Source organism: Micromesistius poutassou, assembly GCF_964030765.1.
Source record: "Micromesistius poutassou genome assembly, chromosome: 24".
Classification (NCBI taxonomy): domain Eukaryota; kingdom Metazoa; phylum Chordata; class Actinopteri; order Gadiformes; family Gadidae; genus Micromesistius; species Micromesistius poutassou.
Genome location: NC_140294.1, coordinates 5,161,420 through 5,184,158, shown reverse-complemented (window position 1 = coordinate 5,184,158; position 22,739 = coordinate 5,161,420). Strand labels below are relative to the sequence as shown.

Here is a 22,739-nt window from a genome sequence, read left to right as displayed (position 1 = left end):
AACACTCTGTCCAAACACACACAAACTGTCTCACTCACACACTCACTGACACAAACACTGTCCAAACACACAAACTGTCTCACTCACACACTATCTACGACACACACTCACTGACACAAACACTCTGTCTCACACACACACACAAACTGTCTCACTCACACACTATCTACGACACAGACTCACTGACACAAACAGTGTCTCACACACACACACACACATTGTCACACACACTACACACCCCTTGTTGACAACCCCATACTGTAATAAAAAAAATAATAATAATAAAATAAAATTAAAAAATTCATGCATTAAATCCACATGCATTGGAGACCTCCGTTTTATTTGAAAACCGTGAAGAGATTTACGGTGGATTTATTGATTTGTGTTTTTTAAGTGGATTTACCCCATTATGTACATACGATGTAGTAGGTATTCATGCATTATATCCACATGTATTGGAGACCTCCGTTTAATTTGAACCGTGAAGAAATTTATGGTGGATGTAAAGGTGGTCACTCATCCGGGCCAGTAAAGAGACCTTTGTTATTTGAAAACCGTGAAGAAATTTATGGTAAATTCGGAAGGTGGTCCCTCATCCAGACTGACAAGTTGGCTGGAACCCCGAGGGCCTGAGAGGATTGCTCGGGGGTTGTTCAGTAAGCAATGCTGTGATGTTTGTTCACAGACAGACAGACAAACCGACCAGAGGTTGAGAATATTGTATCGATTAGATGTTGACCAACAGAAAACTAGATAAATATAATAATAATAATTTTTTTGTAGTGGTATAGACAGGTCAGGGACTTGAATAGCTAAAAAACTGTTTTAGAAATAGTAATGAACAGGTCAGATACTCATGTACTCAACTCAACTTTATTTATAGAGCCCTTTAAAACAACCACAGCTGAAACAAAGTGCTGTACATAATGCAACAGAAGAATAAATATAACATAATAATTGTTTATTGCTTTTAAAACAGTTTAAAAGCAATAAAACAATTTAGAATTTAAATAAAACAATTAAAATAAAAAACATTAAAAACAATGAACAGAACAAACCATACAACACTAAAACAGAGGTAGAGTCTCATGCTGAGTTGAACGCCAAGGAATAAAAGTGGGTTTTAAGACTAGTTTTAAAAATGGACAGTGAGGAGGCCTGTCTAATGTGGAGGGGAAGCTCGTTCCACAATTTTGGAGCGGCAACTGAAAAGGCTCTGTCCCCTCTGAGCTTCCGTTTGGACCTCGGTACCTCCAGGAGCAGCAGATCAGCTGACCGGAGGCACCGAGCAGGGGCGTAGGGGTGAAGAAGCTCAGAGAGGTAAGATGGGGCCAGTCCATTTAAAGATTTAAAAACAAATAAAATAATCTTAAAATGAACTCTAAAATGCACAGGCAGCCAGTGGAGGGAGGCCAGGATGGGGGTGATGTGCTCCCTCTTACGTACTCCAGTTAGCAGGCGTGCGGCCGCATTTTGCACCAACTGGAGACGTGCAAGGGAGGACTGGCTAACTCCAAAATAAAGTGCATTACAGTAATCCAGCCGAGATGTGATGAAGGCATGGATTACTGTTTCAAAGTGCTGATGTGCAAGAAGTGGTTTGACCTTTGCCAGCTGTCTAATTTGGAAAAAGCTGGACTTTACCACAGAGCTAATTTGTCGATCCAGTTTAAAATCACTGTCCATCTTAAAACCCAAGTTTAAAACTGTTGGCTTTGTAAACTCTGCCAAAGGGCCCAAGTCAACAGGGGGGGGGTTCGCAGAGGCCACTGGGACCAAACACCATCACTTCTGTTTTCTTCTCATTAAAATTTAAAAAGTTGAGGGCCATCCAGGCTTTGATGTCCTCAAGACATGCAAGAAGTGGTGTGAGGGAGAAGGCATTTTTCTTTTTTAGAGGCACATAAATCTGACTGTCATCAGCATAAAGGTGGAAGGATATGCCATGCTTCCTCAGAATGGATCCCAGTGGCAATAAGTACAGAGAGAAAAGTAGGGGTCCTAGAATCGACCCCTGCGGAACCCCATAAGGCAGTGGAGCAGAGCTGGATTTCGAGTCCCCAAGGCTCACACCATGGTATCTACACATTTTTAAAGTACAAATTTAATGACTTTCAAGACCTTTTCAAGACCTCTAAAAGGAAAATTTAATACCAATACCGCTGCAAAAAAATCGAGACTATACACTATATACTCCGTTCATTATGAGTTTTATTCAGTTTGAGTAACGAATAGTAACGACCATGGGCGTCACCATAATATAATTGGGGGGGGGGACACGTCCCCCCCACCCTTGAAAAAAAGTTGTTTCGACCCCCCCACATTTGCCATCAAAAATACTAGTGCATGACTGGTCTACTAGTCCAGCGTTCTTTCCATCGCTTCACAATCAAATCCGTTCCACTTTATCAGTAGGGGGAATACCCATATAAATAGAAATCCACTCCGAAGCCGACCGAAGCAAGCCTATGTTGAGAGTCGGATCAACGACAGCGACACAAGATGGACATAAGGACTTTTTTTTCGAGGAAGAGGAAAGTAAGCCAGAGTTGCCCAAGTTTTCCATTGAATGGCCAAACAGCTAAATTACGTTCTTCCATGGCCAAACACAGCCAGCTTTTCTGATAAGAATGTTAGCACCCTCATGAGACATTCTCTGGCATTAGCAATATTCAAAGTCACAAATATCAAATATTTGTGCCTAATAGCATACTTTGTTGTATAAAAAACCTAGCCTATATATCATCAAGGTATATGAATTTTTAATACATTTCATAATGTAAATATGAGCATTAAAGCTCAATAGCTTCCAGGTCATGTGACCTATTGGCTCAAAATGAGTGTAGGACAGTAGATCTACACTGCTGTATGAGACACACCTCTTTTTATAGCATTTTACTTCCCCTTATATTTTTTATGAATTATTAGTACATTTCATAATGTAAATATGAGCATTCCTTCCAGGTAATGTGACCTATTGGCTCAAAATTAGTGCAGGATCATACTTGTTTTATGAGACACAACTCTTACTTCATATTTTTTAAATCAAATGTTAACACTTCATATTTTTTAAATAAACGTTTAATACATTTAATACCCACGTTTTATTTTGAAAACCGGAAGTTTCCACACGCTGCAGTAAACTAGCGCTGCAAAGTATTTGCCATAAAGTCAGCAATAAGGGCGCACTGGAAAATTTTGGAGCGGCTGGCTTGACCACGCGAAAACGAGGGACGGCTAGCTTGACCGCAGTGTTTGTTTAGATCCCGCTAGTTGGATACATTGCATTCTTTCGTAGTGGCGACTTCTCGACTGCAAGGAAAGCTCGGCTTCACCTACAATTTCGAAAATTAAATGGTCAGATATATACTGTTGTGTTAACATTTCATTGATTAAAAATGCGTTAGAACACGTCCATCTCGAAGACGAGTCCGTTCAGAATCAGCTGCTTATCGCAGGTCGACTGACTCGATTTCCTTCTCACACTTACGTGTTTAATTTGCGTGTTTAGACAGATAGGCGCGCACACACACGCGCACCAAGCATCACCCGCATTCATTCATTCTATTAAATACTCACTCGCGGTAAAACTGTTTTCTCACGATCAAATACTCTTCAATCCTAAAAGTAATGGGCTTGTACACGATGTCTGGGTCAAGAACATATGTGTTTGCCGTACGGTGTTTGCAGATGCATTGATTTAAAAGTACAACTTACCGCTGTATCAGCTGTTCTTTCCCAAATCATTTAACCAATCATTTACCCTAAAACTAGATTTTGTTTTGGAAGCCTGGAATATACTTTGCTCGAATGTATTATTGTTATTATTATTATTTAAACGCATGGCATAGCCTACTATACTTCATTCATGTTCATTCATGCAGGGAAAAAAAAGTTTCCACAATCCACACGCTATTTCTATGCAGTTTCACACGTATGAATAATCTTTGACATCATAATATTTAACATGCAAGTGTAGTGGTGCCTGGTTGCTGCGGAGGAAAATCAGCTTTGCGCCAGGTGCAAACTAGCAACGACACATGCGTCGGTGTAGAAAGTCAATTGCGCCGGGCGCAAGATAGGGCCCTTCTTCTGTTTGGCGCACATGGCTAATTTGCATACGCGCACAGGACTGTCGGAATGGGAACACGTCGGACTGGCAGCATTACGGGGGCGCGATTACGGGCTGGCGGAGTTACATTTAAAAATCGCGTTCAAGTAAAAATAAATAAGAAAAACGTAATCAATTTGTGGCGCTCGTTGTTCAATCTGTGGCGCAGCGCCACACATTGGCCTATGTGTGGAAAACACTGCTCGGCCATCACACATGTGCTCATTCGGAGCATTGTAAATCATTTATTGTTTCACTGTTGTAGCCAGTTCATTTATGTAATAAATTAACAATGCGATCGGGATTTTTGACGTGGGGGGGGGGGGGAGCGATCAGGATTGTTATTGTTGTTGGATGTGTGGCGTGTGTGTAAGCAGGCAAAAGCGTGTGTCACACGGTGAACCCGTGAGAGTTACGGTGAACCCAGCTCTGCTTCAACTTTATATTAAAAAAAAACGTTCATACTCCGCGTACCACTAGAGAACGCTCCACCGTTTGAGAACCACTGTTCTAGCGTATCGGTTTGACCAACCGGACATTGTAGGTTGTAAAATGAAACGTAAAACTGAACAAATATACAAGATACAAAAATAGAAATGAAACAAAATACACCCGCTCATTAATTCTCCCCCCGATTAAATTTAATGCCGCCCACCCAATAATTCCAGACTTTTTAAGACATTTAAGGCCTTGAATATGGAAACTTAAATTCAATGACTTTTAATACTTTTCAAGATCCGCGGCAACCCTGTCACACTCATTGATCTACCGGTAAAATATGACTTGAACCAGTCTAGTGCAGTACCACGTATACCCACTAGGTAGCGTAGCCGAGCCACTAGGGTGTTGTGATCCACGGTATCAAACGCTGCAGTCAAGTCTAATAAAACCAAAATAACATGTTCACCAGAGTCATTTGCCAAAAGGATGTCATTGAACACTCTAATCAAAGCTGACTCGGTGCTATGCAGACTTTTAAAACCTGACTGGAAGACCTCCAAGACATCATGTTCATCTAAAAACGACTTGAGTTGAGTGAACACAACTTTTTCTAAAATTTTGGAAATAAAAGGCAGCTTAGAAATAGGTCTAAAATTGGCCAGCACACTGCCATCAAGGCCAGGTTTTTTAAGTAGGGGCTGGACCACAGCATGCTTAAAACACTGAGGAACAACACCAGAGGACAGACTGGTATTGATGATGGACAGGACAGACTGACCTAAACATGGGAAAACTTATTTTAAAAAACCAGGAGGGACCACATCATACGGAGAGCCTGATGGTTTAAGGTGGCCAATCAGGTCTTCTAAAAATGATAAGGACACCGGCTCAAACATTTCAAAAATTGCAGAACAAGGAACAGGAACAGAGGGGTCCGATGCAGGAGCTGAAATGAGAGCCCTTACAGTAGCAACTTTATCGATAAAAAAGTCCAGGAAGCTATTGCAAGTCTCAGGGGATGCCTCCAAGCTGACAGGCTGTGGGGCATTAAGAATGGTGTCAATTGTTTTAAATAATACACGGGGATTGTGGCAATTTAACTCGATGAGGTTTGCCAAGTATTTTTGTTTGGTTTCTTTGACCGTGTCCTGGTAGCAGCGCCAGCAGTCTTTTAAGATTTGGAAGGAAACCTGCAGCTTGTCCTTCTTCCACCTCCGCTCGGCTTTGCGGCACTCCCGTCTAGCTGCACGAGTCTCCTCACTAAACCAGGGCTCAGGTTTAGGCTTGGGCTGCACATTTTTTATCGGAGCCACAGAGTCCAATATGGTTCGGCAGGAGGAGTTAAACCAAGAGCTGAGCTCCTCTGTGTTAGCAGAGGCAGGACAGGCAGAGAGCTGATTAAAAGCCACAGAAAACTGACCAGCAGTTGAAGGGTTAAAAAACCGACGGCTCTGAACAGAGGCGCCACATTTAGAATCAGCACAGGATAAAACAGTCTCAAACAAAACAGGCATATGATCAGAAAACGCATCGTCACAAATCTCCAGGTTAGACACAGATAAACCACAAGAGAGGACGAGGTCTAACGTGTGTCCATGTTCATGTGTGGGGCCAGATACACACTGCACCAGGTTAAAAGAGTCAATAAGGCTTAAAAAGTCCTTCACCAAAGGCTTTTCAGGACAACACACATGAATATTAAAATCCCCCAGAAAAATGGCACGGTCATATTTCGGCATGATTTCAGCCAAAAGACCAGAAAAGTCATTTACAAAGTCCTTATTGTATTTCGGGGGTCGGTATATGACAGCACACAGCACCGGGTCTGAACGACCGACCTCAAATAAAGTCACTTCAAAGCTTTGAGGTGAGGATAAAACTGTGCGCTGTTTACATTTGAAAGTGTTTTTAAAAACCACCGCCGTCCCTCCTCCACGACCCGATGTCCGCGGGGTATTAAAACAACAACAGTCAGCAGGTAACAGCTCAGCCAGAGCGCTGGACTCACCGGCACCAATCCATGTCTCCGTCACACAGAAGAAATCCAGGGCACGGGAGCAGAAAAAATCCCTCAGGATGAAAGTTTTGTTTGCCAGGGATCTGGCGTTCACCAGGCCAAACCTGGTGGGAGCTGGGGGCCGTAATCCAGCGGAACGAGAGGCCCGGGGAAACGTCCGCAGGAGCCGATGATCCACACCGCGCCGAGAGGCCCGGAAAGGGCAGAGGCGGCGAGGCAGGAGTCCCTCTAAAGATCCGACGGCAGGTACCAGGCAGACATCGGCGGGGTCGAGGAAGCGTCTGGGCACCGCGAAACCGGATGATAATCCATATCCTGACCAGGAGGAGGACGAAGAGCGAGACAGCCAGAGCTTCAGCTTCACCAGCCGGCCACCGCGACTGCCGCGGCGACGGGGGCGCTTCCGCCGAGGAGGTAGGGCCGAAGCCCGGCACAGGTGAGGCGGAAGCCCCGCCAGGAACGGAGGACAAGTATTTTGTCCATCCTGATAAAACGCACCTAAGTGTGCAACATTCTGCCTGATTAACAGGAGAGACTGGCGATCATACACCAGCAGAGACTCAGTTTGTCTAGTGCCGATGGTTAAAAACAGTAAAAACAACACGCATTGCAGGAGCAGCAGACGGCCGGCCACACACACTGGCGCCATCTCCACACACACTGGCCAGTGTATACCACCAGGTGTGACTGAAAAAGATGTCTAGGCAAATGTAACTATAAGAACGTAAAGATGAAACCGGGTTTTACTTTATTAGAATAAGTCATATGCACGTTTGATGTGGTATGCGGAAGGTAGAGGTGTAGCAAAGGTTAGACAATATTAAATACAAACAATATGTAGAATAAATAAAGATCAGGTCATCCGATTTAAATAGTTGAGTTAGAAAGAGACAATTGGGTAGCATAAAGCATAATTGTGATTATGAATAACGATCAAAGCAGAATATTCGCCTACTATTGAAGATGCAAATCTTAATATTGTGATTTTTTTCATGGTCAAACAATAATAAGGTGAATTAAAGCTGCAAGCAGCATTTTACGGTGCCAAGCCTGAGCCGACCAATACAACCCTTCCGACAAATAAACCATCAAACCTAACCCTAACCCGACCAATACACCATTTTTTGCATTTTTGGACTGTTGCAATAGCGCCAACTTTAGGCTGATTTAGATACAATTTGGACAGTTTCATCTTGACCCATGTACCTTTGACTATCCCAGGTTTGATGGTGATTGAGTTAAGTTAACCCTGACTTTTGACGTTAAGTTAAATTTTGACGAATTTTGAGGATTTTGAGCCTCTGGCAGCCATGTTGTTTTGCCAATCACCTTCATTTTACTTAGTTGGAACTTTGGGCCCCAACAGCCACAAAGTTGGTCCCGCTCAAATCAAACATTGTGTCTATGAACTGTGGTGTTTTTTGTGACAGGCCACGCCCATTTCGATGCCACGCCCTATTTGTAAATATGTTGACTTTATCCAGTTCAGAATTTGATTCCAAACAACTTTTGTATTGGAGTCAAGATCATAGGAGTCCAACTTGATGTTGATATGAGCAATTTACTTTTTAGGCATTTTCAACCACACCCATTTTAGAACTCAATGGCTCATGGGAGCTTGAAATTTTATTGTACAGACTAATCCTTAAGTCATATTGAAGATAATCGGCCATAGATGATATCTGCCAAAGGATTTTTGTCAAAGTCGAAAAACCTGGGATCCTTACTGTGTGTTCACACCGCACTTTGTCCCATTTCGCCTATTCGCGCGAATAGGCGAATGTTGCCGCGCGACAAATCATAATCTGTCGCTGTGCATTTTTGTGTGCATTCGCGGGGCGAATTTTTTTTTTGCCTGACAACGGTCATTCATGCCATTCTCATCAACCATGGCCGAGATGTGTGTCTGTACCTGTTGTGGAAGAGGGAGAGCCCGTCGTTTATGGGTTAATAATATAATCCGGAGGCGCACACCGCTTTGTGCCGTGATATTATATATATCGAATATATTATATGATATAGATATTTATATATTATATGTAGATATAGAGCGGGAGTCGCAAACGGCACCAATCACTTTCTCCTCCAAGCTGCGGTTCACTGAACGGTTGAACGGTGATTGGCTGTTTTACGTTACTTCACCCAGGGAGTGAACTGATTGGCTGTTACGTGACGTCACCCAGGGAGTGAACGCTGATTGGCTGTTTTACGTTACTTCACCCACGTTACCCACAGGGAGTGAACGCTGATTGGCTGTTTCAACGCGAATGCCGCGAAGAAGTTGAAATATTTTAACTTTATTAAATTTTGCGCTGTCAATCAAATCTTGTCGCGCGTATCGGCGAAAAAAAAATTTGCCCGATTCGCGTCTCCACGTTCACTTAACATTGAAACGTGTCGCGGGGCGAAGTGCGGTGTGAACACACCTTTAGGCAATTTGCTGTTTTTAACATAATTCAAAATGGCGGAAAATCTGGCAACCCGGAAATGTTCAGTTCAAGAGACTTTTTTGTTCATCATGAGGATTTTCATGTGTGTGTGTAAAGTTTCATGAGTGTAGGTCAAACCGGTGACGCGTGCTGCTTGTGCAAAGTTTGCACTTTTGAACAGTTGCTATAGCGCCACCTAGGGCGAATGTGAATTTGAGGGCTAGAATATCAAATTTTTCACCAGTCCCCACAATTGCACCAAAAAAAATTGAGTTTTCGTATATGTTCAGGGGGGGGGAAATGCAGTCGAAGTGGCTAAAAATACGGCGGAAGAATAATCACGAGGGTTTCAATAGGGACCTTGCCATGTTTGGCTCGGTCCCTAATAAAACTAACAATTACAATAGGTTCCTCGCACTTTGTGCTTGGCACCTAATCAACGTCCTTGCTAACAATCACCCCCCCTACTTTCAAAAGGAAAATCATATCCAACTCTCAACAATTACCCAATCGCCCCCCTACTGCCCAGAAGAAGAATCACCTCCAACTCCTAACAATCGCTTCCCCCCCACTACTGCTCAGAAGAAGAATCTCCACCAACTCCCAACAATCGTCCCCCCCCCACTGCCCAGAAGAAGTAACAACCCCCCCCCCCCCTCAAAAAAAAAAAAAAAAAAGGTATCAAAGATACTCAAACACTTTTCGTTCTCCCTGAGAGTCTATGAAAATATTTGCTCTGTACACCTAAGATCCATCGTGCACACTAACAGTGATACTTAGTTATTCAACCGGCATTTTTACCCATGTCCCTGTCTCTTCTAAGAGATAGGAAGAGACAGAGACATCGTTAAATATTATCTACAGATTATCGTCAGAGTAAACGTTTTCAAAATCAGCTACTAACCCATTGAGCTGGTGTTTATTTTTGGATTGTGTTATTTTTTGTAATGTACATATTAGTTTGCAGCTGTTTCTATTTTTTGTGGGAGATTTGAGTCCCCTTTTTTCTATTCGGCAAGTGGTTCAAATCACCTATTAGGGTTAAAATCCCCCATGACAGTGTTGAATTTAGACGTGTAGGAATCTGGAATAACCAGAAAAGATTATTGAAAACCTGAAATTGGTCAGTTCGACTTATATGGTTCGAACTTGTAAATATGTGTTTAGTTATGATGAACATTATTTTTTGTAATGTATGATTGTCCATGTGTTGAAGGAAACCCTATAAAGTGGAGATTGTTTTCACAAGATTTTGTCTCCCACTAAGAGAAGTGGGACAAGGGCACTTCTTGGGGTTATCAATTTATGACCCAAGGTGCGGCCAAAAATGTTTAGAGTCAGAAAAAAGAGACGCAGAGAGAAAAAGGGCCCAGCCCAGAGGTAGTAAATCAGGGGAGAAAAACTTTAGAAGATCACAGAAGGTGAGAAAAGCACCAAATGGTGTTTCAGGTGTAAAATCTTTTCTAGTAAAGGGACACCAAGATCAGTACGTCCCATGGTAATCGCAGAATTTAGGGGTTATTATCTAGACTCCATAACGTGAACAATTAGCATATAAAGTTGTCCATAGCACACACACCGCTCGTCCACAGAAGTCCAGGGGTCAACCAGCGCTGGGGACTCTTTTTAAGAGTTCAGGGAAAATCCTCTCTCACCAATCTGAGCAGAAGGACCCGCCCTAAAAGGACTCGGGGACGGCGGAGTTAATGCACAGTTCAACATATCACAGATATCATTGATATCACAGAAAAAAAAAAAAAAAAGTGTGAAATAGATTAATTAAAAAAATATATAAAATATTATAAAACATATATATAAAAGGTAATAGGAAAAATCACACTGGAAAGGATAATTGAATAAAAATGGGTATGACAATTATGAGACTGAAATACATATAATAAAACGTAAATCTTAATAAACTGTACAAGTAGGATTACATCAATTAAAATATAGAATCATGGACAACAGGTAGATTAGCTGCTATCTGTTAGGAAGTGATCCTACATGCTATGTTCTCAATTTACATTATCATTGAATGCTCATGGCGTTAACCATGAGCAAGGAGGGAAGTAGTGAGACTGTAATCAAACTTTTGACTCAATTGAATTGTGTAGAACAATACCGCTAACACTAATGAGTTCTCACATGCAAGCTAACAGAATGACTCATCTAACCTCATGTTGGGAAAAATCAGTCTGTCTAGCTACTTGACCAGAGAAAATGAGACGGAGAGGTAATAAAGTCTGTCAGCACGAGGGCCTCGGATTTATTAAGTAAAATGGTAAAAGTGATACAGGTTTGCAAAGCGTGAACGATTGAATATTTCTAAGTCCCTATCAGCGCTGAGGTCGTCTGGAGCTTCGCCTCCTTGGAAGTTCTGCTTCAGAAGAGTGTGAGATGATCTGTGTGGTATAGTCTTATGCTGTGTTTTTCCTCCTATCGAGGTGTGTGTGCTTAGGGTAGGTGTTTGTGTGTGTCTCTGAGTGCTCATCTTGACCTTGAGCCTCTGGGCACTGATACAATTTATGAGTGCTCACTGTTCCTTCTGACCAGGTGCGAGGGGTTCCCAAGGAGTATCTTGGGAGTTATGGGTGCTATGTTATCAGTAGACTGGCTCCAGGGTTTGCGAATGTGTGGTGCATTGTCTGAGTCTCTAGCATCTCTCCATGTTGGGACATCCGGCCTCCGGCTCAGGCCTTGACCTGAAGAATAGCTGGTTATGTGTGTGTTTAGAACACGGGTTAACTATATTCGTAATGTACGTATCATGTGGTGTGTTCATAACGTACATATCATGTGGTGTGCTCATTGGGCTGTTTTTCCCATCACTCACATGAAATATTTACTGGTTGATCCATGCCTTCAACTTCATTTCAAGGATCCCATAAGGGACCTCCGTTAAAGCAATTATATAGAATTAAGAACAATATGTTTGACGACTAACTGCTGTACATGAGTTTGTATTCCAACAAGAGAAAAGCAGAACCTCAAAGCCAGACGAGAACCCACCAAGGGGAGTGGAGCCGGGTGACCAGATCTACCTAAGGGTTTTCAAGAACAAACCCAGGAGAGAAAGACCATACAAAGTCATCAGAGCAACGCCAACAGCCATCCAGGAGGAAGGAAGCTCACACAGTCTCTTTCTCACATACACACACACACACACAGTCTCTCTCTCTCTCTCTCTTCCTCACATACAGGCTCCCTCTCACACACAGTCACCAGCCTCACACACACACACACACACACACACACAGTCTCTCTCTCTTTCTCATACAGTCTCACACACACAGTCACCAGCCTCACACACAGTCTCTCTCTCTCTCTTTCTCACATACAGGCTCCCCCTCTCACACACACACAGTCACCAGCCTCACACACAGTCATTGTCTCACACATGCACACACACACACAGCCACTGTCTCTCACACACACACACACACACACACACACACACACACACACACACACACACACAAAAGACGATGGCTGATACCACCTCCAGATGCATGGGATCCGTCCGGACTTCTCCTTACAGCGAACCGACTATAGGGAGAAGAGGGGAAATGTCGGGGTCTAGGGGACTGGTACACGAGGCCGCATGTACGATGAGTCCCCAGCCCGCTCATGAAGCACACGGGGTCACTTCATGGAGGCGGACGAATACGGGCTATACTACGCCACACTACAACCACTAGGCTGAAGGGAGGGCGAGGGAGCATGACAATTCTACATGTGGTTGTGTAAAGTGTGACTTTATAACTTTCCATAATTTATATATACAACATATATATCATATTATGTGAGGAAAGAAAGATAAAACAGGTTGGTCCTTCCGCAGTCTGGTCCCCCTCGACGTAGCGATGACGATGGAGTTTTCTACGTCGTCTGGCAGGAGACTGTCATGGCCGACAGGCAGAGGAGAGCAGGTTATGTTCGTAACATCCGCAGACACATGTCTATCCCACAGAGCGGCAAGCTGTTTGGGGATGGTGGGAGGCAGCGGCTCTACGTCTACTGTCCAGACGGCACCCGGCGTCTGGACAGTAGACCGCTTTTAGGGGTTTTTCCTCCACCATGAGGAAATTAAGTCTTCTTCTATGATGCCGACTTCACTGGCACCGTCGAAGCAAATGGCGTGGCGCCACCGGCGTGCTGCTGAAAGAGCCGCCGGGCAGGAGGAGCAGAGAAGCCTTACCTCTGTGGGCTCCGTCACGCCATCGGGCAGGAGGAGCAGAGAGGCCTTACCTCTGTGGGCTCCGTCGCGCCGCCGCTGCGTTTCTTCATCGTAGATAGTCAAAGTAGTTGACTGGTTTCAGCAATTGCTGAAAGAAAAGGGAGAACGAACGCTGGTCTGCGCCGCATTATATACACGTTGCCGTGGGGAATGTGGGCGGTGCCCACGTTGATTGGTGCATAGCTGAAATTTTCAGTGCGTGCAAGCACGCGCACGGGACAAGCCCATAAGGCGAAGCCTAGACGGTGTAGCCTACATGAAATAGAACTGGATTTAATGAATGTAGTATTGGGAGATCTTGAGGAAGAAAATACATTCATAAATAATATAATAACAATTTTGTTGGGTAAAATATTTATATTTAGGACCAAATCAGCTGAATTTTTACATATAAATAGATTTAAGCACTTTCTCAAACATAATTTTATAATAGAATCACACATTGCAGATAAGAATGGAACAAATGGAACAACTTTTGTCTCGGTGGGATGCAGTCAGTCGGCAAGTAGTTCTTGACATGCTAACATAAGCTGTTAGTTGTAATTATATAAGTATGCCTCAAATATGTACATCAACAACAACTCCTGATGCTGCAGATATTTGTATTTATTTTTAACTAAATAGATTTAAAATAGGTTTTGTTTTGTTTGTTTGTCTGTTTGTAGGATTGAGGTGACTCTGTATGAGAGTTCTATTTTTTGTTCTGTTGTTTAATCCTGAAAACAAATTATTGTATTAAATTACAACAATTAAAAAAAAAAAAAAAAAGTCCCCCAATGTGGGGGGGTTCAAATAATTTAAAAAGTACAGTCGTAGTCGAAGTGTTCTCGATGCGTTCTTAAACTGGCCGTTCTACCGAGGATGCATTGGAGGTGACTTGTGTGGACTTGGGACCGTTAAATATCCCAGGTGCATTTCGCATTGTTTGTTTACAATGGCGGAGGTATTTTTAACGTTTTTATTAGGCTATCATTGAATTCTCCAATCTGTCAAGACCTACTTGACATTTTCTCTGACGTTTTAGTTTTTGGAGCCTTACAGCTAGCTTGCCAGGCAGATAGCCGAGTCATTCCATGAAAACGGTGCAATTTGAGTCCCTATCACCTATTAAGATATATTTTATCCACTGGGTCATAAAAATCTATATTTTAACAACTTTACAAATACATTGAAATATCTCCTTTAATAAAGTGTAAAAAACATTATTTCAATTTTTATCTTTTTATCATAAATTATATTGTTTTTTTGTTGACACCACCTGTTTTGTCATGTCCCCGATGGCCTTCAGTGAAAGTATACTTTGAATTTACCAAATAAAACTGAAAAAAAGTCCATACATTTTGATATAAACCTAAACATATATCTGTGCTTATTTGTTGGTGATATTTCATGTCAAAATAAATTGATAATTATTAATTAAAATCACATTATTTAGTTCTGTACCCGGGTTACCCCTCAACCCCGTTACACAAACGATTCTCCCCCCATAAAAACAATGGTATGATCCCTACAAGCATGTACATCAGGAAGTGACATCACTTAAGTCTTTTGGACAACAGAACAACAGAAACAGGCAAGTGGCTCCCTTCTTTTGTTGTATTTTGGTCATTTATCTTTTGATATTGTAGTCGTCAAGCATAATGACTCAACACCGTCACATGAAAAAAAGATAGAAAACTTTTACTTATGAAAAAGATTTTTGTTATTTCAAGAATTATGCTAATTCTGAATCTTGTGCATGCCATGTGCTCTCTGTCTGGTATTCACTATGTAGAGCAGCGGCCATTTTGTGAAAAAATCACAACCCTGTCACACTCAACCCCGTTACGTGTTTGACTGTAACGGGGTTGTGAGATTGTGACGGGGTTGTGATTTTAACACTTTGGTTGTTAAGTTATCCAGTTATTTAAATGAATTATTATTACATTTGCTCAACATTTTTATGCCACATGCATGCTGAATAATCTATGTTCCATGTTCAAGATGTGAGTAAGATGGCACCAACAAAAGCAGCCGAGAGGCAAAGGAAGTATCGGGAACGCCTTAAGAATGATCCTGAAAGAAGGGAGAGATACCTACAGAAAGAACGTGAGAGATGGAGAAGAAATGTAGATGAAGGCAAAAAGAAAGCTATTAAAGACCTAAGTGAAAGAGAACAGCGGCAGAAACGAAAAATGTGGAGAGCAGCTTACAAAAGGAGCAAGGGGAGGAGAGTAGCACTCAATAACTTAAGCACTCCTCCACACAGTCCAGATCAGGGTGATCACCCAGAGCAGTCTCCACAGCCAGGATCTTCAAGGTTAGGGCAGCAGACAGTTAACAGTGATAGAAAATGATTCTTGCACAATTTGATTTTAGAAAGAGTGGGGGGGGGGGGGGGGGGTAATTTTCCAGACCCAAATCAACTTCATTGTTTTGTTTTGTAGGCAACGTCTGGTGGCACGGAAGAGGCACAGAAAAGAAAGGAACAAGCTCAAGAGGGAAATAGAAGAACTTAAGGAAAAACTCGAAAAAAGAGGGAAAAATACAAAAAAAGGTGCCAACGTTTAAAGAAGCATTCTGATTCACCACGGTCAAAAGTAAATCAACTTACAGCAAATTGCCCTGTTAACCCCCAAATCAAGAAGACATTGCTTTACCACCAGTCACTAATTCAAGATATCAGAAATAAATACAAACAAGCCAGCAAGGAAAGAGAAAGACAGCTTATTGCAAAGGTTACAACAGGGAGGATTGTAAAAAAATACAGGTTGCAACAATTTGCATGTAAGTCTCTTGGCTTTTCAAATAAGAATTTCAAACATAATGATAGTCTTAATTTTCAAAGAAAGAGGAGCAGCAGGTTCACAGATGAGCTCAAAAAAAGGGTAAAGACATTTTATCTAAGAGATGATGTCAGTAGGATCACCACAGGAACCAAACAAACACTGACGAGGAACAAGGTCAAAATGCAGAAGAGGTTCCTGATGGATACACTGCAAAATCTCCACAGAAGATTTTTAGCAGAAAACCCAGGACGAAAAATATCTTATTCTCTTTTTTGTTATCTTCGCCCTTTTTGGGTTGTTAATCCATCAATCTCTGAACGAGACACATGCTTGTGTAAATTGCATGAAAATCTGAGCTTTCAGGCAGTGAAGCTCAGTCATCTTAAACTTATTGACACTGCAAATCTGGAACAGCTGGTAGAGATGGTGTGCTGCAACTCATCCAACAAAAGCTGCATGTATGGAGAGTGTGTCCACTGCAAGGACAAGAGTGTCCCCATCTCGAGTGCATATAACAGCACTTTAAATGTATCTTTTACCCAGTGGGTAACAGAGGAGAAAGAGATGGAGAAAAAGAAAGAAGGAGAAAAGGCAACTGTAAAGGTGACGTTTAAGAAATCTGTGGAGGGCACCCAAGAAGACCTCGTGGAGCTCTTCCACAGCTACATAAAGCGATTTAAACAGCATCACTTTAACATTAAGCAGCAGTATGCCTTCTGCCGTGAGCTGAAGAAGAACATGTCAGGGGAAGAGGCTTTGATACACGTTGACTTTTCTGAAAATTACAGCTGTAAATACAGCTCCCAAGTTCAGGCGGTCCACTTTGGGGCTTCACATCAGCAGGCCACCCTTCACCCTGCTCATGTTGTCTCACTGCTCATGTTGTCTCACTGATCGCTTCCGGGTCGCTGTGCTGTCGCTTGTGTTTACTCTGTGTATTCTCCCCTGGTTTTGAACATTATTTTCGACACTGACAACTGATTTGGATTACGGACCTCGGGCTGAGTAAAGGAGACTACTGGTTTTGACCACTGCCTACATTGCGACACCGATCGGAGGAAGACGGACATTGGAAAGCCGGCGGAGCCGGGCTGGGTAAGACAGTTGAGCTAGCGCGCTAACTAGCCGGCTGGGCTACCTGCGGGCAGCGTAACAACAACAAACGCAATGCCCCCGAAGAGAGCTCCTTCAATCGAGGAGATTGATGACATCAAAAAAGCCCTCGACTTTCTGGGTGAGGAGGTCTCTGCTGTCAGGATGCAGCAGAAGAACATCCTGGACCTGGTGGAGGAGGTCAAAGTTCTGCGGCTGCAGAACACGGAGAAGGCAAAGAGGATCGACTTTCTCGAGAACCGAGTGGAGGATCTGGAGCAGTACACCCGGATTAACAACATCATTGTGACCGGGCTGCAGATAAAGCCCCGGTCATATGCGGGGGCAGTGGCGAGAGGAGACGGAGAGCAGCAGAACGAGAAGGATGCTAACTCTGTGGAGCAACAGGTGACAGCGTTCCTGCAGTCCAAAGGGATTGAGGTAAACAACACAAACATCGAAGCATGTCACCCTCTCCCCCGGAGAAACAAAACAGACAAACCGGCTGTAGTAATACGATTTACAAACAGAAAGTATAAAATGCAGTTGCTAAAGCAAGGGAGGAAACTGAAAGGCTCAGACGTTTTTCTGAATGAGCACTTAACCAAAAAAAATGCAGACATTGCAAGGAAGGCGAGATTCCTGAGGAAGCAAGGAAAAATCCAAAACACTTGGACCCAAAACTGCAAAATATTCATAAAACTGAAGGGATCTCCAGAGGAAGCCAAGGTCTTGGTCATCCGAGACATTGGGGAACTGGACAAATTCTGAGGGGGACATATCAAAGTGAGGACATGATCTAACTCAGGGTAAAAAAAAAAAAAATGACACAAGGACGCTGGACACTGGACACAAGAAATGGACACTGGTCATTGGACACACGAACTGGACACTTTTGTTTATACTGAACACAAATCACACTATATGGAAGATAATATTGATCCAGAAAGTAATCTTTTTAGCAACATTAGTATCAACTGCCGTTATTACTCTGAAAATCAATACAATACAAAGATCAGAGAAGTAAAGAAGATATCAATTATTCATTTCAACATCAGAAGTCTGTATGCCAATTTCCATAAAATGAGGGAATATCTCAGTCAGTTCAACACCCCATTCAATATAATAGCCATATCAGAAACATGGATCAATGAGGAGAAGGGAGTAGACTTTGAATTAAAAGGGTATGAATTTAATTATATCAACAGAAAGAACAAAAGCGGAGGGGGTGTGGCAATATATATTGATAATAGTTTGGAATATAAAATTAATAAGAAAATGACAGTTGTTGTTGATGATTTGACTGAGTGTATAACAGTAGAAATATGTTGTGGAAAAATGAAAAATATAACGGTGAGCTGTATATATAGATCTCCTGGATCAAGCATAGAAGTTTTTAGTGACTGGATGGAAAGTATGTTCATAAAATCAACACAGAAAGACTTGTACCTCTGTGGTGATTTTAACATCGATCTATTAAGTCATAAAAAACATAAAATGACGGACGAGTTCATTAATTCAATGTTAAGTATGGGATTGTATCCAACTATCACTAGACCAAGCAGGATCACTTCACACAGCGCCACTTTAATAGATAATATATTTACTAATGTCCTGGTTAATAACATGGAGAGTGGACTTCTACTAACAGACATCAGTGAGCACCTGCCTATTTTTAATGTATATTACTGTAACTATAGCAAGAAAAAAAGTACCAAAAACTATAAATATATAAGAATGAAAACAGAAGAAACCATGAATGCACTAAACAATGACTTAATGATACAGGACTGGAATGCAGTCTATAAAGAAAATGATGTTGATAAAGCATATGAGAAATTTATTATAATATTCAACGAATCATACAATAATAATTGTCCTATAAAGAAATACAGTAATATGCATAAACATAAAAATAGTCTGTGGGTCACCAAGGGGCTACAAAATGCCTGCAAAAAGAAAAATACATTATACAGACAATTCTTAAAGCATCGAACTATAGAGGCAGAGGAAAAGTATAAAAAATATAAAAACAAATTAACTAATATTATGAGGGTATGTAAGAAAGAATATTATAACAAACTAGTGGAGAAAAATAAAAACAACATCAAGGGTTTATGGACTGTACTGAATGGCATAGTGAGAAATGGATCCAAAACTACTGATTATCCGGAGTATTTCACTGAAAATGACAAGACCATAAATAATATGGAGGATGTGGTGAATGGGTTTAACAAATTCTTTGTGAATGTGGGACCAGATTTAGCAGCTAAAATAAAAGAACCTGAGATAACAAAGTAGAGACATAGAAGATATGGCGGAAAGAAATCCAAGTACAATTTTTCTAAGTACAGTTGATGAGGAAGAAATTAGGCAAATTGTAAGACAATGTAAAAACAAAACCTCTACAGACTGTAATGACATAGACATGTCAACTGTAAAGACAGTCATTGAAGGAGTTGTGAAGCCACTCACCCACATCTGCAACCTATCCTTTCAAAAAGGTACATTTCCAGATAAAATGAAAATTGCAAAAGTGATACCATTGTTTAAAACCGGAGATAGACACCATTTCACAAACTACAGGCCTGTTTCTTTACTCCCCCAATTCTCCAAAATACTCGAAAAACTTTTTTCAGATAGACTGGACAAATTCATTGAGAAACACAACCTCCTTACAGACAGTCAATATGGATTTAGAACAGAAAGATCAACATCGCTGGCACTGATGGAACTAATAGAGGAAATCACAAACTGTATTGACAATAAAAAAGTAGCAGTGGGAGTATTTGTGGACCTAAAAAAAGCATTTGACACCATTGATCACAGCATATTATTGGGTAAACTAGAAAAGTGTGGTGTAAGGGGAGTTGGGTGGAGCTGGCTGTCAAGCTATCTAAGCAACAGGCAACAGTTTGTACAGATAGGTGACCATAAATCTGATTACATGAACATTACATGCGGGGTTCCGCAGGGGTCCATATTAGGTCCTAAATTATTCATATTATACATCAATGACATATGCAGAGTTTCACAAGAATTGAAATTTGTTTTGTTTGCAGATGATACCAATATTTTTTGTTCCGGTGAGAATTTGCAGCAGACTTTGGAAACAATCACAACTGAAATAAATAAACTAAAAGTATGGTTTGACAAAAACAAATTATCATTAAATCTAAGCAAAACAAAGATCATGTTGTTCGGAAGACATAAGATAGACTGTAATGTAGAATTGATTATAGACAATACTAAGATAGAAAGGGTAGAAGAAATTAAATTTCTTGGTGTGATTTTAGATAATAAAGTCTGCTGGAAAACTCATGTAGCATACGTAAGAGCAAAACTGGCAAAGTGCTCGGCTATTCTTTGGAAAACAAAACACATACTTGATTGCAAATCATTGCAAACTCTTTATTACTCCTTATTTTTGCCATATCTGTTGTACTGTGTCGAAGTCTGGGGAAACAACTACAAAACCACTCTGCAGCCAATATGCACAATACAGAAAAGAGCTATAAGGACAATATACAAAACAGGATACAGAGATCACACAAACCCACTATTCATAAAATCACATATGTTGAAATTCATGGATTTGGTCAAATTTAGAACGGCGCAAATAATGTACAAAGCAAGAAATAACCTACTGCCCAAAAATATACAAGACATGTTTAATGAAAGGGAAGGGGGTTATAATCTAAGGGGAGAACTAAATTTTAAGAAACCGAAAGTCCGAACAAACATGAAAAGTATGTGCGTCTCGAGCTGTGGAGTGAATTTGTGGAACAGTCTGGGGACAGAAATAAAACAAAGTGCAAATATAAATCTGTTTAAAAAAAGGTACAAAAAATTTATTTTACACAAGTATATGGAAGAGGAAGCATGTTAATAGAGGATGATAAGGGTTAAATTTATATAAACTGTAGAATAGCGTTGATTGATATATTGTAACTAACTTAGTATATGGTATAGAGGGTAAAGATTTAGTTATGGAGATAGCTTATATATTTATATTTATATTAATGATGATATGTATGTAGTATGTATTTATTTTGGTTATATAGATATTTATATAGAATATATTTTTGTAATTATATACTTATATGGATAATGATGTAGTATATATTTAATTTTGTAATTATATATTTATATAGATATTTATTAAGGTTACACATGGTATATACTTATATAGGTCTATTATGTACTGTAGTTAGGATGTATAGTTGCAAACCAAAGAGCAGATAAAAGGGGTGGGAAATTAAAATAAGTATTGTACTTCTTCCCACTTCCTTTTTCGAACAATGTGCGGTGTTTTGTTATGTCTTAGCTCTTTATTTTAATATTTTGTTTGGTTTTTTTTTTCTATCTATTGTATGTACAATAGTTACATACAATTTCTTTTATTTTTATTTTTATACATGTTCGAAAATAAAATACATTCATTCATTCATTCATTCATTCATACGGGTGTGTTGTATGTTGGTGGACACCCAGAGCCTGTGTGTTTCAGCACCATCTCTCCCAGTAGATACAAAGGCCCTCCAGCAATATGGCAGCATCTACATCCTGTGCTGGATTACCTTCAGGCCCAACATCCACAAGTGTCTGTGCTACACTTTTTAAGTGATGGCCCCTGTACTCAGTACAGACAACGAGGCAACTTTATCCTTTTCACCACAGAGCTGGACAGAAGAGGATTCAAGGCTGGCTCTTGGAATTTTTTCGAGGCCAGTCATGGGAAAGGAGCACCAGATGGTGTTGGGGGAGCCTTAAAAAGAGCAGCTGATTTGATGGTGGCAAAGGGCCGTGACCTCCCAGATGCAGCAGAGTTGTACAGGGCTCTGTCTGAGACAAACACAACAGTGAAACTGTTCTTTGTGAAAAGTGAAGACGTTGAGCAAGCGATGGAGAAAATGCCAAAGGTGATACCTGCAGTTCCTGGCACCATGAGGATTCACCAGGTCATTACTTCAGCTCCAGGAGAACTGATAGCTTGTGATGTAAGCTGCATGTGCACAACACGGAAGCAGTTTAACTGCAAGTGCTTCAACACCCAGTGTTTCAGTTTTGGCCTGAAGACAACTGCTGTGCCACAGCCAGCCTGTGGAGGGAATCCAGAAAAGGAAATCCAGTGGGAAAATTCAGAGCTGACTGGGAAATGGTGTGTTCTCAGATATGATGATGATTTGTATCCAGGCATCATTCTGAACATACAGGAAACACATGTCCAGGTCAAATGTATGCATCGTATCGGGCCAAACCGTTTCTTCTGGCCGCATCAGGATGATATCCTATGGTACCGGTTTGATGATGTCCTTGAAGTCATTCCACCCCCGCAGCCTGTGACCAAGCGCCATGTGCAGGTCCTGAAAGAGGTGTGGAACAGACTTACAACCTGAAGTCCATGAAGCAAGAAGCGCACACACACACACACACACACACACACACACACACACACACACACACACACACACACACACACACACACACACACACACACACACACACACACACACACACACACACACACAGCATGCAGTTGTAGAGTGTTGCTGTTGTTTCAGTTTCAGCTGGTTATCATCAAACAAGCTAAAGCTTCATTTCTATAAACAAACAGAATAGCCTTGTTATTGGGATAGTTAGT

The 22,739-nt window shown here is 41.3% G+C and overlaps 1 protein-coding gene across 1 annotated transcript; it reads left to right on the top strand.

The window, feature by feature from the left end:
- Positions 1–16,741: 16,741 nt before the first annotated feature.
- LOC311369796 (uncharacterized protein) lies at positions 16,742–22,494 on the top strand (the record flags this gene model as incomplete). The annotated part of the gene is made up of 2 exons (XM_084487991.1): positions 16,742–16,867; positions 21,559–22,494. 2 exons carry the CDS (start codon positions 16,742–16,744, stop codon positions 22,492–22,494), a joined length of 1,062 nt encoding a protein of 353 aa, XP_084344117.1.
- Between the last annotated feature and the right edge of the window lie 245 nt (positions 22,495–22,739).